This window comes from Dermacentor albipictus, chromosome 5 (assembly GCF_038994185.2).
Source record: "Dermacentor albipictus isolate Rhodes 1998 colony chromosome 5, USDA_Dalb.pri_finalv2, whole genome shotgun sequence".
NCBI classification, from domain to species: Eukaryota; Metazoa; Arthropoda; class Arachnida; order Ixodida; family Ixodidae; genus Dermacentor; species Dermacentor albipictus.
This window is the reverse complement of record NC_091825.1, coordinates 56,671,719-56,688,672: the sequence shown is the minus strand read 5'-3', so window position 1 is coordinate 56,688,672 and position 16,954 is coordinate 56,671,719. Positions and strand designations below refer to the sequence as shown.

At 42.6% G+C, this 16,954-nt stretch overlaps 1 protein-coding gene across 1 annotated transcript in view; it reads left to right on the top strand.

Annotated features, from left to right (window-relative positions):
* Positions 1-1,061: 1,061 nt before the first annotated feature.
* The window catches only part of LOC135911191 (fatty-acid amide hydrolase 2-A-like), a 39,219-nt gene continuing 23,326 nt past the window's right edge, over positions 1,062-16,954 (top strand). The window contains exons 1-2 of the mRNA XM_065443379.2: positions 1,062-1,971; positions 15,796-16,015. Of these exons, the coding sequence (XP_065299451.2) occupies positions 1,780-1,971; positions 15,796-16,015 (412 nt within the window). The 5' untranslated portion in view covers positions 1,062-1,779. The remainder of the gene's footprint in view (positions 1,972-15,795; positions 16,016-16,954) is intronic.

Below are 16,954 nucleotides of genomic sequence, written 5' to 3'. Positions count from 1 at the left end.
ATTAAAGGATATATATATATATATATATATATATATATATATATATATATATATATATATATATATATATATATATATATATATAAACATATATAAACGAAAAACATACGCCAGACCTGTTATCATCAGCACCATCCTTATCTGGGCTGAGTCAACGGAGTCGGCGGTGAAGATCCTGAAACCTTTGGCATACATCACGGCTGCAAGATTTAGAAAATGTTGTTGTCAGGAAGAACATAATAAATAATGCGTATTAAATAACGCCGATTGAGATTTCCTTGGTGCAGCAGGGGGTGTTCAACAAGAAAATTTGAAGTTTCATACACGAGAATGCGTTGCCGCGAATACCAATGCTTAATTTTCATTGCCACAGGTCTGGTTCGGCACCTTCCCCTCATTGTTTTTATTGCAATGAACCCGAAACTATGGAACATTTCTTTATAGATCTCGAGCGTCGTAGGTTCGACGTGCACAGAAAACGACTTCTGGAATGTCCTTCGCCAACTATAGGATAGGATATTACGCCCCCCCGTGATACTCTCACGGGGCGTCGGCGCCAGGACACTGCAATGGGAACGTATTTGATGCCATATTTAATTTTGTAAGTGAAACAAAGAGACTGCCACGTTAACTTAATTGTTTTACTTTCCTCAGTATGAGCACAAAATATTAACTTCAAATTTGAAATAATAGAGCCTGAAAATTGATAATAACGATTAGTATTCATTTATTACCATTTCTAAATTACAAAAATCTATTTAAGCACTCTTCCCTTCTTACCTACTACCGCCCGATTCATGGCCGATCCCCCGTAGTGCAGTAAAGTCGAAAGTTGGGCTAGTTGGTGAGTGATCATCGTACCTTGCTGGTGAAGCAGCGCACTGACACGGACACAGAGAAGACAAACAGAAAAAGACGACACTCGCTGCACTCGCAACTATTTTATTTCAGAACACATACTTCATATATATATACCCGCGCACCCTCAGGCGTCAACCCCCGTAGTGGGTTGGGCCATATCCATAGGCACCAAACCAAATCGACGGTGCTGATTTGGATCGCCTTTCCGTGGGTGCAGGTGAAATATAGCGTATGCCTTACTTTCTGAGCGATGACTGCGCTGTTTCCTTTGGAAGGGCACGCCTACTTGTTCAAAACATACCGCTGTGAGCGCCTTGTTCATTAATTAACGCTGTTCACACCTTTTTCAACGAACCTGTGATAAGCAGACTAATTCATAGCACCGCAGGGTTCACACTCCGCGCGAGGTATGATAACGTGCATTTATTGCGGTCCGTGTTTAGGGCAGCCGGCTTGCTTCAAAATTCAAACCTCCCGCCGCTTCAGCGCGAGCAGCGCTTCGAGCAGGCAGCCCTCTCGCTGCTTGCGACGTCACCGAGTGTCGCTTGCTTATCGGGTGCGCGAATCGAAGGGCTCTCAAGGTCAGCGAGAGCGCTTAGGCAAGGCGGCAAATGGTGCCCTCCCTCGCCCGTCCGCCGTCACCTCCCTTTCAGAACATAGCGGGCGGGAGTTCGCTGGGGTTTGTACGGCCGCTGCGAGCTGTCGAGGGACTGGGTGTACATTCGCGACTCGCGGCGGTTCTCAGCCGCGCCGTATCTGTACCACTTCAGCAGCTGCTTCGACAGCGTCACAGAAATCCGGGGGCACAGCCTGCGTATCGGCGCGTACAATTCGGCCGCCCTAAGTGCGCTTAATTGGAAGTCCGTCGACGGCAGCTACAAGCAACTTTCTCTATTTCAAAATCGAAAGCCGCACGACATGGTCACCATGAAGAAGCTGGTGCTCAAGTGCCTGTTCATCGTCATCCGCTACGTGAAGGTGTTAAACGAATTCTTCCTCACGTCCCTGTTCGCCTTCATCCACGGCAAGCCGCAGCGCCTGCCTCCGATCACCGACGATATACTGCTGAAACCGGCCACTGTCCTCGCTGAAGAGATCAGGACCGGCAAGGTGAGACCCCCCGCTTTCGTTCTAACCGAGCCGTGACGACGTCGTTCCTTTGTTCTTGCACACATAATACACCGGTGCGTGAGTCACGGGCTTCAAGATCGCGACGTCTCTTTTCGCGGTGCCCCTCTCTTGTTTTGAATTGGAGAACGCCTAGCCAGCCGGCGACACCGTAGCGGTGGCTTCGCCGCCAGGCACGTCCGGCCGCCTGCGTTGTGCCAGCTGTGCTAACATTCAAGGGAAAGAGACCTCGTGATTCTCGCGTATCAGCAGTCGCCTCACGGTCGCGCAGACAACATTCGTGTGCCTTGCGCAGCTGAGGAGGCGCGCACTCGCCGCTTTTCTCAGATATTCGGGTTATAGAAAGCGGACATGCCCACGCTACTTGGGCCGCGTCGGCGCGCCTCGGCGAGCTCGTGTGCTCTCCGTACTCCTAAGTAAACACTACTGCACGTTCCGCGCTCGCGTGCGTATCGTTGCGCGGGTGCGTGCGCTGCACCATTAAGGTGTTCCTAATTAAACTGGCTATAAATGTGACGCATGCTCGACGGCAGTAGCTGTCGCGCGATTTCGAAATTTTTTTCTCGCGGTGGGCCAATCGGCCGGGCGCGCGCGTTCCTTGCGAAACGTACTGCTGCGTGCGCGTGTGAAGGAAGTATCCGCCCAGCGTCGTCGATCATGCTTATTTTGGCACGCGCCAGCGTCACTTCTCGACACACCTTATATGATATATATTTTCGCCCGGCGGCAACGTGATCGGGAATAAATAAAAGACGCGTGAAGGTAGAAAAACTATAGCTCCGGTTTGGTTTCGACTGCCTCAAAGCGCCCGTTTTTCTCTTTCATGTCGAAGTGCATGGTGAGTCACTGCGCGCGGACGTTGAAAAATGTATGCATCTGCGTCTTCTGCGCAGCAAACACTTGTGTAATGCTAATTCCTTATGTATATTCGCCGGAGGCGGTGAAAGACAGACACACGGGACGATCGTTTGGGCAACGTACTCTAAACGTGAGTGCGGTACAGTGGCTCTTGCGCGAGCTCTATATTGCCTTTTGTTTGACGCTTCCTGCCACCGCGTACCACTGTCGCATGTGTGTGTTGCCTCTTTCCGAAATCGGAGAAAAACAGGTTTTCAAACTATACAGCAGTCGACAGGCGGTCAAGGCTGGTCAGCCGAGAAAGGAGGCACTGGCCGCGAGACCATGCGAAAGGGCGCCTTGCCAGAGATGAAGTGGTGACAAAGCGCGCGTGACTCTCTCTCTCTCTCTCTCTCTCTCCCTCTTTGATGTGTTCACGTCCGAGGAAGGCGCGCACAGATGGGAAACTCTGATAGCAGAATTGAACGCACGCACTCGTTTGATAAGTCGAGGTGCCTTATAAACAACACATACACGTACTCTACATCCATTGCAGGCTTCCTTGCCAAACTGTCATGGGCAGCAGAATACGTTACCAGTGATCGTGATACGGCAACAGGATGAGCCCAGTTGCCATGTAGTACTTGTTTTTGTGCGCGAAAATTGGTAGCTTGTTGCCATTAATTATGATTGCTGTTGAACCAGATATTAGTGTTATAGAACCTGTCTTCAAATTTACACTATGAGCTGCTGCCTTAGTGGTGTGCAAAATATATCCCTTTCGTGCCGCATCACAAATGCCTTGCTGCACAGTGATCAGCTGCATCGATACACTTTTTGAATATTTTCTTTTTCCACACTGAAGAACATCTTGTGGAGTAACCAACTTTTATTAAGTATATATAACTATTGGTATTAATTGGTATGGTATATATGCCTTTGCTGGTGAATCTTATACCACAAGACATATCGCTTATATAGCTGCATCGAAATGGAAAAAGCAAAGTGTTTCAATATAGCCTTGTGATTATGAAGCACACCTGGCTATGTCTTTGTATATAGCACAGCATGTGCTGTGGTACATAAATACATAACAATTTCGAGTCAACATTTGTGCAAGAGCAGATCAAACATGCCTGAATCAAGCAGTTGCCTGTGCATACCCTGTTGTATTCAGTGAAGCAGGAAAAGAAGTAAGTGTGCATGCACGACTGAATTTCTGGCGAGGCAGTAAATAACTGACATGTCAAATGCTGTTGCTTACTTCAGCCACAATGCAGCCACGATGAGGTGTGAGAAAGGGAAAAGAAATAATTAAATTCCCAGCAATGAGTGTCTTTTTACCCATCACAGCTGTGTAGTTGTAGTAATGCCCCAGTGAATTAAGCCTCAACAAACATGGATACGTCAAGGCTCTTAGGGAGTTTCAGACTCAAGTGCTAATTGTGATGTACATAACTTGGCAAAACTGAATAGGTACCTTGCTTCTGACAGAGAATCACTAGCACTACTAGATATCATCTCCTTCAATGTATTTATTAGGCGTGCCAAGCATCACTACTACACCTGGTGCTAACTTTAGACTGCGGTAGTTTTGCCTAATGACAGTACAGTGGCTATTTAATTTATTAATTTGTATTCTAAGGGCATTAATTTAAGGGGAGACTTGTGGTACATTTATGTGCCAAGATGTGTAGATTCCATAGGTAATGTAATGAGCATTGACCAATAATTCTGGACCAACTTCGCTGTCATTCTCAAACCATGAATGCTCATGTCAGCTGTCGCAGTACTGCTAATTATGGGATGAGAAGTGCAACATATATAAATGCGTGTATATCTGTGTGTGTGTGTTACATCTACCAGCAGTTGTTAAGCATGGCTAGTGTTACGACACAGGTGAAAAGAGCGCAGAAGTATTTGTTGCAATTGCTGTCTGCCTCTTCAAGTAACCCAACTGAACAGATGAACACCTGAAGCATTATCCAAAAACTCTGTTCAGCTTAAAAATAAAAGGCATAATCATGAAATGGCATATTTCCATGAATGCTTTGAGTATTTCTAAAGGCATTGTGCTAGAGATAAAAAAAAGTTATTTCCCTCACATTGCCACATAGTTCTGCAGCCTTGAGGTAATCGGGCCAGTTGGTGATTCCCCGCGCCGAGCCCAGACCTGTCGTTGGAATTGCGGTTTTTGCGTATACCCGGTCATAAACGATTAAGGTTGGCTTCCCGCTTATCCTAACTGCACAAATAAAATTGTAATAATATTTCTCATTAATGCTCATATTGTAATTATAAGATTGTAGGCAGCCTGTTAAGTTATGCCCATTTCTTGGAGTCTAGAGGCATGTGCCAGTTTGGAGATACTTGTTTAGAAAATGGAAAAAACGGTGCATACCACACATTATTTTTTGATATCGCACAAGCCAAACGCGTCTTGGGGGAAAAAAATGTTGGAGCACATGGGAATTCACATGAAAACGGTATATAAAACACAGAGATGCAGTTCCGATTTGTTGATGGGGAAAGTATAAAAGTACTGGGGCCTGGCCATTTGTTCTGCAAGGAGTCTTGACTGCATTTCTTTCTGTCAATATGGAAATAAAGTAACAACAACAACAAAAAAAACAATGCCTCGAAATGTAATCCCAACACGTCTGAGAACACTACAAGGCAAAAGGGAAATTGGCAGAATGGCAAGCTTAGATGCTGAATGCTTTGTTCTTACTGAAATGGCAGCTTCCCCACCTTTTTTTTTCTTTATTTCTCCACACGTCTTTTTTGCTGGCTGGTTGAGAACACTGAGCATGTCGTTGACCAGCGGAAAATCAATATTTTTGCTGCATTTTGTGGGAACTTCTTCCTACACTCACACAAGTGCACGCAAGATTAAGCAGAATTCAATTGCTACTGTTTCCAGGGCCAGTGCGTACAGTCCATTAGAAGGGCAATCGTGGTTATCAAGTTGCATGCAGTTATCCGGTTGCTGAGAGAGAGTGAGAGATAAAACACAGCAAAGATAGGATTGCATGCCTGCTCGAGGCCTGTCAAATTTCTCATTTGCACTGACGAAACATCGCAGCAGAGTAAGTTACAGTAGACTAGGTAATACAATTAAGTGAATTGCAATGGTCATATCAATAAGATAAGAAAAATATCCAGAGTCAAACAGAGGGGTCACATGAACAATACTATAAGCTCCAGGGCAGCCGGACGTAAGTTGTTGACAATGTCTCTTTTTTTTACTCCATTGCAGTTCAAACTGAGATAGGACTTGTTCACTTCATGTTGTGAGTCATTAATGTACCGCTAACAAGCTCAACTTCGCCCGATGTCCGGCTAGACAGGTGGGAAGACAAAAAGAAAAAGGAACGAATTTCAAAACACTTACAGTTGATAGCTCATGGCTTGAGTTATGCGGCTGTATTTTTTATCCAGTCTCTTTGTAGCTACAAAGTGTCTGTGCTTCAGTTGTGTCCTTGCAGCAGCTGTAAATTTTGCCGGTGCATCAGCTTTAGTATTGTTTCATTAGCCATGTGCGGTTTTGAAGGTTTTAAAGGTTCTTTTTTAATGTTCTTTCCACAGTGATGAAATTGGACTATTATATTTTTTTTATGAGAACTAAATTAGCTGTTCCTTTTCTGCTGGCTCCACTGTGCGCTTTTTCTGTGTTAGCACAAGGTGGTAAGACAGGAAGCATTTTAACGTCTTCTTCCTTTAGAATTGTGAAAAAGCTACAGAGGAATGATCCCTTAGATGACACAAGCAACAAGTCACTTTAATGGCAAGATTTTGGAAACTGGTTACAAATTTAATTATCCCTGAGATCATTCTTCTGCCAGTTCTCAGGTTTGCATTCATGGGAAAGCTGCTGTGGGGACAGAAACGATTTCTCCCTCTTCATTTGACACGTTCCGAGTATACTTTTTCACTATGTTTCACCTGACTGAGTTTAAGCATTAATATACAGTAAAAAAAAACTTTTTTTTTCGATTTTCACAAATGGCCAATTCTTTTAAAGGTGAAGTGGCCTCGCAGAAAATTTATTGGCAGGATTGGCACGTTCAATTTTACCAGTAAGTGACCCTCTTAAGGCACCACTACATTGTCGATGAATCGTGTTGGTGAATGATTGCAAAATTTCAGCCCAGAATGAAGTCGGAAAAAATTTATTTCATGAGCTAATGGTTATTAACAGTATCATTAAAAGTTTTGCTTAAACTATGTCACCTAACATTCACAGGCTTGTCTTCTCAGACACTCTTCAATTTGATGTTCAATTTAATGAAGTATTATTATCTTTTAAAAAATTCTTGTAAGAAGCTCCAAGTGTAAACCAAGATTTCTGACAAACCCTGATGATAGGTAATTTAAAGGGAAGCTAAACGGAAACACTAAATCACTTCAGACTGGTAAAGTATCACTTTTATTAAGACTCTGCTTTCATTAATATCACCATAAGAGGTTGAGTGATTACCAGAAGAGAAAGTTAGGACCAAACCACCGCTTTAAATTTTGTGCCAAAACACCAGCGTGGGTACGTCCATGTTGTCACGGGTTTCAAAGTACTTTCTCGTGTTTGGACCATTGTAGCCGAGTAGATGTTCCTCTAACCTGCTGTGTTCACTCTTTCGCTTGATTGGAATACAATAGGTAGTCCGTCTCTGCTGATAGGTAGTCCGTCTCTGCTGATAAAGAAAATTCCAGCAGAACCAATCTTCTTGATCCACATGTAGTCACTCAGTGGCCATGTGCTCTGGCAGCATCCAAGTAGGTTCTTCTTCACTGATCGTGCACTAAAAAAGAGCATTCACAATCTGTTGCTACCCGCCGACAGCTTCTGTTGGTACTGGCTTGGCACTGGCAGGTGCATGTTTGCCGAGCTCAGTGCTGTGCTCATATAATGTTATCTGAACTGTTAGTGAGATTTTTTTTTTTCATCTGCAACCCAGCAGAACACAATGTGACCCTGTGTTGACTGCTACCTGCATTTCGTCAGCCGCTCATCACACAATTCAAAAGATGCAGTGCAGTTGTTTTTTTCTTTTTTTTGCTAAAAGTGTGAAATTCTACGTGAAAGAAAAGAAGGCTGGATGTTGTTCACAACACTTGTAGGAATGCTTTGTGTGACAGAAAGCTGTGATATCTAGTCTTTCATGAACATGTCCGTCGCTAGTTTAGAAAATATGGAGTTAGTTAAATTGCAGCAGATATTGCACAAATTTTGTAAATGTGGTACTTTTATTTTTCATCATGCCTGATGGTGCAAAGAACAGGATGCATGCAGTATTTTTGGTATCTTTATTTATTTGTTTATTTATTTATTTATTTATTTATTTTTGCTTTGTTTTTGAGAAAGTTGAGGTTACTTTATTGCTTAATAAAAGAAGTTGTCTACTAAAGATGCAGGTATTAGTTAAACACACATCTTTCTTAAAATTGCAGCTAGTAATGTTATGAAAAATTAAGCAAAATATAAAGATTTGCACTTTCTTATTTAAAGTTATGCAGTTATATCACGTGGCAAACAGTACATCTTTCACCTCTGGAAAAAGAATGTTGAAAGTGTTTAAAGTTAATCTAGTAACACGCACTTACACATGTGCAAGTCACATCCTCATTTTGACCATTTTTAAACATTGGTAACATTAATGCTATTTTTTTACAATGATGTGTTTGTTTTTCCTTTTCTTGATCTCTTAGGGAAATTTGTTACCCTATTTAGCATAATAGTAGCCGATTCAAGGACATAGGTAAAGAAGCTAGCATTCAGCTGCACGTTTCTGTGTACTACAGTGAAAGCTCGTTAATTCGAACTTCAATAATTCGAATTTATGGATAATTCGAACTGTACGATTTGGTCCGGCCAAGCTCCACAGAAGTCTATGTATAAAAAAGTCCGTTAATTCGAACGCGAGAAGGTTCCCTCACGGATAATTCGAACTACGCTCACCTGGCACACGGCCAGAGAAAAGCGCCTACTGCCTACACACAAGGCTGTATTGCCTCCGAAACAGAGAGAACGGCGAGAGAAGGCAAAATCGGAAAAAAATCTAACCGACGCGGGGTCAGCCAGAAGGCAGTGGCGGCTGCCGCCTCTCCGTTCTACGTAACCTCCAAGACTTCTTGCCCGTTGCGAATCTCAGAGGCTTTGGAAATCTTGTACAGCTGCTAATGTTGTGCGGAGATGGCACGGCAAGCGCCAAAACACAGCGATTCAAGTACGTCGCAGCTGCGCTTGCAATCAGGAACCAACGAATCAGGGCCTTCGCCACCTTCACATGTTCAGCGTCTTTGTCTCGGCAGTCTTCATCGGTTGTGCACCTCTGTTTTCAGCTTAGGAGGTATCGGCCGTCGCGAATCATTGTGATAGTGTTAAGCCTCGGCTAACGTTCGTATCGGTGGACATCGGTAGTGTGGCACAGTTGGACCCAGAGCTTCGACTTGAAGATGGCATGTGCCCGCGGCACACGCCATCACTTTCTGACACGCCAAATTTCTGACATGCCCTACTGCTTCCAAATCGCAGCGTACTGTTGCTCTCCTTCACTTTCGTTAGTTCGAACTTTCGTTAATTCGAACTGAAGCGGCTTCCCCTTGCGGTTCGAATTAACGAGCTTTTACTGTATTACTTTTGTTTTTTAATACTGCAAACTTACAGAAACTTCAATAAGGAAGGACAAAATAAAATGCAATACAAGAAATTAAGTGCAGTTTAGCAAGCAGGAAATAAAACGGAATAGAATAACTTATTTCTACAGATTTATAAATGCAAAGAAAAGCAAAACAAAAAAGATATTGTCAGTGCAAAACTTCAAAGTGTTCACAAAGTGGAAATTAACGTAAATATAGAAATTCAGTAGCATTTACTAGAGTCGTTAAAGCACAACTTGATAATCCTCTATTGTCATCACAACTTGCTAATGACTGCAATTTATTGTAGTGTTTAGTCATTAGCAGAAAAGAAAGATAACTTAATTTTATATATGTTAGTTTTTGGCTAAAAGTGGGTGATAAAATGTTGTCATGTTGGTGGTGCATTCTTCATATAGTTGATGTTTGCATATTGTGAAGGAGACATTTGCAAGTTTTGGTTACTTTACAAGTGCATGGCCTTGAATTGGGCTTCATTTGTTTGTTCTTTATGCAAATTACCCATTTTAAAACTGAATCGAGGTGCCATTGTGGTTGAAACCTTGAGCGGGGAAGACGATGGGGTAACTTGAGGAAATTGCAGAATATGAGCCCCCATTCTTAGTCATATAAGTGGCCTTGTGCATGTGAGTGCGAGCACGAGATAATTGCAATGATTGAGGCTTGTGGGAACGGTTGTGAAGGCCCATGCACTTTTTCCTTGTAGATTTTTTCCCTGTTCTGGCACACTTTTCAAAATGAATTATTGCATGCTCACTCATGCCTTGTTGTCCAGAACTACAATTCATAGCTCACATTGGCAACCTTAAGCACATGCCAATGAAGAGAGAGAGAATAACTATGGAAGACGACGAACCTTTAAGATCTTGTTAAAGGGTAAAAAAACACTAAGCTAGTTTGAAACTAACCTTTGTCCTGGGGCATCAGATAAGCACATGTTAATAGTGAAGTCTTTTTTTTTTTTTGCAAGCTGTATGTGTATGGGTGTGTGTGTTATGTGGAGCCAATAACATGTGGATTATGTGGAGCTTTTACCTTTTTTGAGGAAAGACCCTCGTAATGGTCTTTTTGATTGTGCTATCAGCCAGATGGAAGTTCGTTTAGATTATTTTATATAGGTGTATTAGGTGTCAATTTATAGGAATACACTAATAACTGTATTCTTATAAAGTCTTAATCATAAGTATGGAAGTTGGATTCATGAATGATTGACATGAAAAAAAAAATGGCACGCTGCTTTCTTTTTCTTTCCTAAAGATGCCCGTATATTCCTGTGGATTCTGTGCTGCAAGGAATGCTATAAATGTGCGTTTGAAAGAGTCATTTGTCAAATAAGGCCTTTGCCAAGTTTTGTCTTTCACCACTGCAGTTTGACGCGCACCAATTTTCGCACATTATAAAAGCACCGTGCGAAGCTGCCTCTTAATACGCCAAGTGCCGACCTCTGATGCAAGAGAGCGGACCAAGCATGCTCTTCTGATGCTTGGTTCTTTCTTGGTGATTCAACTCTGCCTGGTTTTGCAATTTCAGAACATTATCTTGTCACTTTCAGCAGTGGCTTATCATTGGGGTCTTTTGAAAGGGCAAGTGGATTACTCAGTGCACGTCGGGTGTTGTTGCATCATCATACACTGAAAGAGAAACAAGGAAGATTGCGAATTGAAAGTAAATGAGCTTCCTGCCTGAGCTCCTCTGCTAAGCGTCGTCAGGGAAGCGAATGAGGAAGTCATGTTACTGGTTACGCTACTGACTCTGTTGACATTTTCTTCTGGACAGCTCGAGATGGGCTTCATTTGACCCCATCAGGCCAATTCCATGCTCAGCCTCCACGTGCCCTCTGTAGCCCTTCCATCCCTGTTCAAGAAAGGGGGCTCCTACATTCTCTGTAACCCTGTAGTTTGCTTTTAAAAATGGGGCCACTTAGGTCTTAATTATATATATTTAGCGTCAATTTAGTGTAGACGTTTGGAATAGGCTGCCTGGCTATCATTTGGCAGGATGACATTGCAGGCATCGCAAAAAAGTTGTTCCTCAGAAAAAAGCCTGCATAGTAGCAGCTCGTCTTTCTTGGTCAGGCCACAATGGAGGAACACAGAACACAGAGGAATTATTGTGTGTGTCTAGAAATGGAGGCGGTTTTTGCAAGACAAGAGGAATAGCCTGGGTTGTTGAGCAGTACGAAGGGATGTAGTAGGGTTTATTTTATTTGTAGGCTGTAGTGAAAATGTATTTATTTTGATCTAATATCACCATTATTGCAAAGCTGGGTCGTACATTCAACACCATAAGCAGCGTCGTTGCAGTAAAAGTGATCCTGAAGCTCCAGTAATGGGCAACTGTGAGGTATTGCAAGACACGAGTGGACTTGTCTACCTGGTAGACAATGCAGCGAACCAGAAGCGTACATAAGTACACCTCACACCTACATTATTTAAGGTCCTTAACTCATTTGGAAAACATAAAGAAAGATTAAGACCTACTTAAGTACAACCTTGATGAACCGTTAAATAGAGGAAGCTGTTGGTTTGAAGCTATGCATGAGGTTGCCATATTAACAATTTCATCATACTTAAAAGTTATAGCAAGGAGTCATGTAAGTGAGCTATCCTGTATATATTTTTGTTATTGCACGTTCCTGCAAGAAAGGTTCACCACACGGTTTAGAAGCAAGTGGTGTTGTCTCAAGTACATGTGCAGTGTTCACTGACAAAATATTGTTACAGAGTTAAAAACATTCAGACGTGTATTTACAGAATGTTTACAATAATTATAGCAGCTAACAAGATGGTAGACAGCTTTCAGTTCTGCAATTACTCTGAACATCTTAACAGCAGAGGGGACCACGCTGGTAGCTGCTGGTAGATTCAGGGACAGACAAAATGCATATTTTAGTTCAGCACCCACATTTCAGTGATGCCTTTGCTGAAGTTCAGAGGCTTTTTATTTTTGCTGGGTGCAGGCACTGATGTGTCACTGTTGCTGTGTTTAATCTCCCACCTGTGGCAAACAGGTTGGAATTTTCGTTCAAGTCAAGGCCAACCTCCTGGCAGGTTCTGAACACTTGAGTTTGTAATCCTTCTGGCATTGCTGCTGGCCTACTTCCATATGCTAATGTGTTTGTCATTTTCTAGTGCTTGCACTTTCCAATTCATTCAAGTCACGGCCAATGTCCTGGCAGACTAGAAACGCTTGAGCTTGCAATCCTTCTAGCATTGCAGCTAGAATATGCAAACGTGCCCGTTTGCATATTCTAATAGGTTAGTCATGTTTTAGTGTTCGCATTTTCCAGTGCAGCATACTTTTATTGTTTATCCAGCAAGTAGCAGTTTTTTTCTTTACTTGCTATTTATGTTCATATCAGACTTTATTTGGTGACGGGCCAGCAGGCAATTTGCACAAACTCTGTCTGGTTTTTCACTCATCCGTGTAATAGCAACGTCGACGTAAAATGTTTTTGATTTCATGTATAATCTTTCTTAAAAAAAAAAAGAGCTGCATCAAAAAAAAGTTTAGAAACAATGATTCTGAGCTGTTGCTATCATGATATGCATGTAGCACTCGTAAGCATTCATTAATGTGTTGGCAAGAAGATTCTTGGCACAGGCTACAGTTGGTTCGTAATGGGCAGGAGGCTCAAGGCAAGCGACGCATGGACAAGTTGAATAAAGCACACACCTCCCAGACTCATGCACATGTTAGTGCCTACAAGACTGCACAGTGATAAGCTGTTGCACCCTGCAGTTCTGTGCAGCCCAGTATGATCATGCGTAGGTAGCTTGAGGCGCGGCACTACAATGTTCTCTGACCTCTTGTTCGGTCGTGGTGTACAAAACTTGCTTTTGCTACTTCTGTTCTATGGTGGCAAGGAAAAATGCCATGGACGCCGAGCTTCTCGTAAATGTCACCCTCCAGCATACTCGGTGTAGCTCCACTTGACTTCAATGCACTAAGTGTTGCTGAAGTCACCACTATTTTGGAAGGAACATTCAACATGACCTGTTTCTTTAGCAATAGCAGAATTTTTCTTCATTGTCGTACTTTAGGCCAATGACCAACTCGTTCTGGTGCTTTGAGCCACACTTCTATTCTCTGCATGAAGAAACATGGCACAAATGACAACTAAATCAATACTTAACTACTCGGAAATTAAGAGGACTCAATAGAAAGTGCACAACACATTACCCCACCACCTTGGCTGTCCTCAATGCATAAGAATGAAATTATGTAAATTTTTTTATCGTAATTCACAACTGAGGAGGATACAAAACTGTGATTACTACTGTGCATCACCTTGCATGTATTTTGGTGCCCTTTTTTTCCTCATCATTTTCAAACATCTTGGAGTATGAACAATTTGGTCAATAATTTCGCTGGCGGCACATACCTGAAATTGAACGTGTTCCCATTCTGCGCACTCCTACTGGGATTGCACTGGATTGATCAAGAAGGTGGGGCACAATATTTTTTTTTTTACACGGTTACACAAAGAGGACACAGAACCCACATAGTGGAAGACTTGAAAGCTACTTGCTGTAAATTGGGACCAGCATTGACATCCAAGTTGTAAGTCAATGCCAATCCTGTCTTTATGTGCTACGCTGTGTCCTTTTCTTGTTTGTAGTTTAGACAGATTGGCAATTCGCTCATAAATGCGTGTTTGTGTGCGTGTGTGTCTGTGTGTCTGTGTGCTTGTGCATGCATGCATGCATGCACAAATTATCAAGTAAGCCCTCCATCGTGAACATCACTTTTGTTGTCCATTTCTTTCTTCTGCCCCCATTTTTTTTTCCTGCGGTCACTGTAAATAAAATATACAAACTTGCAGACAAACTCGCCCAGCTCACACCATCAGTAAAGAAAAGGTAGCTCTTGTTCTGACCTCAGGGTACCCCAAAACTTTCAGATGCGTCTTTCTCATTCTGCAGTTTTAGTTAATTTTACACCCGCTGTGGTTGCTCAGTGGCTATGGTGTTGGGCTGCTGAGCACGAGGTCAGGGGATCGAATCCCGGCCACGGCGGCCACATTTTGATGGGGGCGAAATGCGACAACACCCGTGTACTTAGATTTAGGTGGACGTTAAAGAACCCCAGGTGGTTGAAATTTTCTGAGTCCTCCACTACGGCGTGCCTCATAATCAAAAAGTGGTTTTGGCATGTTAGACCCCATAATTTTTAGTTAATTTTACGGTTTTGTCCTCTCGTGAATGCTTATTGAAGATTAATCAAACTGAAATCCTGTGCCCACTTGCCTTACAGTGTGTATTGAATGCAAGTGTGGTGGAATGCAAGCATTCGTTGATGTAATATTTATTTCATTTCATTTATTTATTTTCTGAAAGTGCCCAAGAACAGCTAGTACGCCTTAATATGGTGTACTTGTGATATGCCTTGGCATAGTGTGTAAAGTGGACCTGATGTGTGAGAATTTGGATCTATCAATTTTTCTTGGAAGATGTTAACACTTATGGGCAAGTGAGAACTAGTCTTGCACTTCAGTTCCTAAGCAGCAAGATAATGTAAAAACAAACATTTATTACTTTGTGGACAGGAATCCTGTACACTTTCGGTTGTATGTCGTGGGATGTAAAAACTCGCCTAAAACCAAATGATAGCACTTATAAAGCAAGCAAAGCTTGGATTTGCTGGCTTTAGTTTCGTGGCCAATGATTTACTAAAAAGAAAATTATGTTTATGGAGAACTGTCCCGTAAGCAATGTAATATTACTTGATTGAATATGCTCAGCTGTTGCACTATGTCCTCACCTCATGCATGCTAAGCTATGTATCTTTAGCTGTCTTGTCATAATCTAATCATAACTAATCATAATTAATGGAAGCTTCCATAATTTACATATTCAATTTGGCTCATTTAGCATGCTGTGATGCAACTCTGTGCTACAGGAGGCATCACATGTGCCAAAGTTGCAGCTTGTAACCATTAAACATATATGCATTTGTGAAAATATATAGTACTGTATTTTCTTTTAACATGGCATTATACAGCAGCATTCTCGCCCCACTTTAGTGCACCAATAATCTATTTTCATTGCATTCAGCCAAACAATCGCCATAATTTTGACACTATATGGCCATAGTAGCCTTTTTGCCATTGAACTCCATGAGCATCATTATCATCAAAGCTGCAACTGACTTAAAATGCCTTACCCTTTCTTGTTGGTTTGTTCATTCACTCTTTCGTTTATCATATATCTTTCCCCTAGTACCATGTTTGTCATAGCATCGTCTGCTTTCTGAAATGCTATCAGCTCACTGCAGCCCATCTATTCCTCCTCTGCTACTTCTGCTACGCAGCTCAAGAGCGTGGATCTAGTTGAGCGATACATGCGCCGCATCCGAGAGGTGCAGCCTGTGATCAATGCTGTGGTGGAGGACCGGTATGCGGAAGCCATAGCTGAAGCTGAAGCCGCTGACCAGCTTGTTGCCTCCGGTAAGGTCACACCGGAGCAGCTGGCCAAGGACAAGCCCTTCCTTGGGGTGCCACTCTCAACCAAGGACTGCTATGCCGTCAAAGGTCAGTCCCACGATGCACGGCAGTGCGTCGCACTGCTCTACGTTGCGTACCTCCTTACACCAATGCAGGAAGCAATCTCTAGTAAACGGGGCTGTTTGCTTGCTCTGTTACAACAGCCTGTTGTTTCTTCCTTTTTATTAAATTTATTAATAGACAATATGGCTGAGAATGCTTTATCTTGGCTCTGCAGTGCAGGATTTGTAACCACCACTATATTTCAACTTATGCTTTTCCTTAAAGGAACAGGGCAAGTTAATGGCAAAGTACGAGCTCTATTATGCCTTTTATGGAATTGAGGCCTCTTACCCGCCGCAATAGCTCGGTTGCATCGCTACGGTATTGTGCTTGCTGTGCTCGACATTGCAAGTTCAATGCCGGCCATGGTGGCTACATTCCAACGTGGGTGGAATGCAAAAACGCTTATGTACCATGCATTGGGTCCACGTAAAAAAAAACTGAGATGGCCAAAATTAATCCGGATTCCCCCACTACGGCGTGCCTCGTGATCATATCGTAATTTTGGCATGGAAGACCTCTGAAGTTTGTTTTCTGCTTCCTTTTTTTTCCGGTTAAGGCCTTTATAACCTCCCAAACCCATGATGCAATTCTCATGTCCTTGCTCCCAAGGACAGTCGCACCTCGATAGTGTAATGAAGTCACACCCAACACTAAAATATCTTCATCATATCCTCTATTCGTTATAAGCATATATTAAGGTGAGAGCCTGAAGTGGCTCGTGGGTCGAAAAATTTACTGTCTGGTGTTATGGCACAAATATTCAATGTCACCAAAATTAGTGGGAGTCGAACTTACGATCTTTAGTTTTGAACAAGGCACAGTTAATTAAGGCACTCGAACCCACGGCCTGTGGTGCTAAGGCACGGCTAATTGAGGCACAGTTAATTAGGATATTGTTAATTAACATAAAGCAAGTAATAA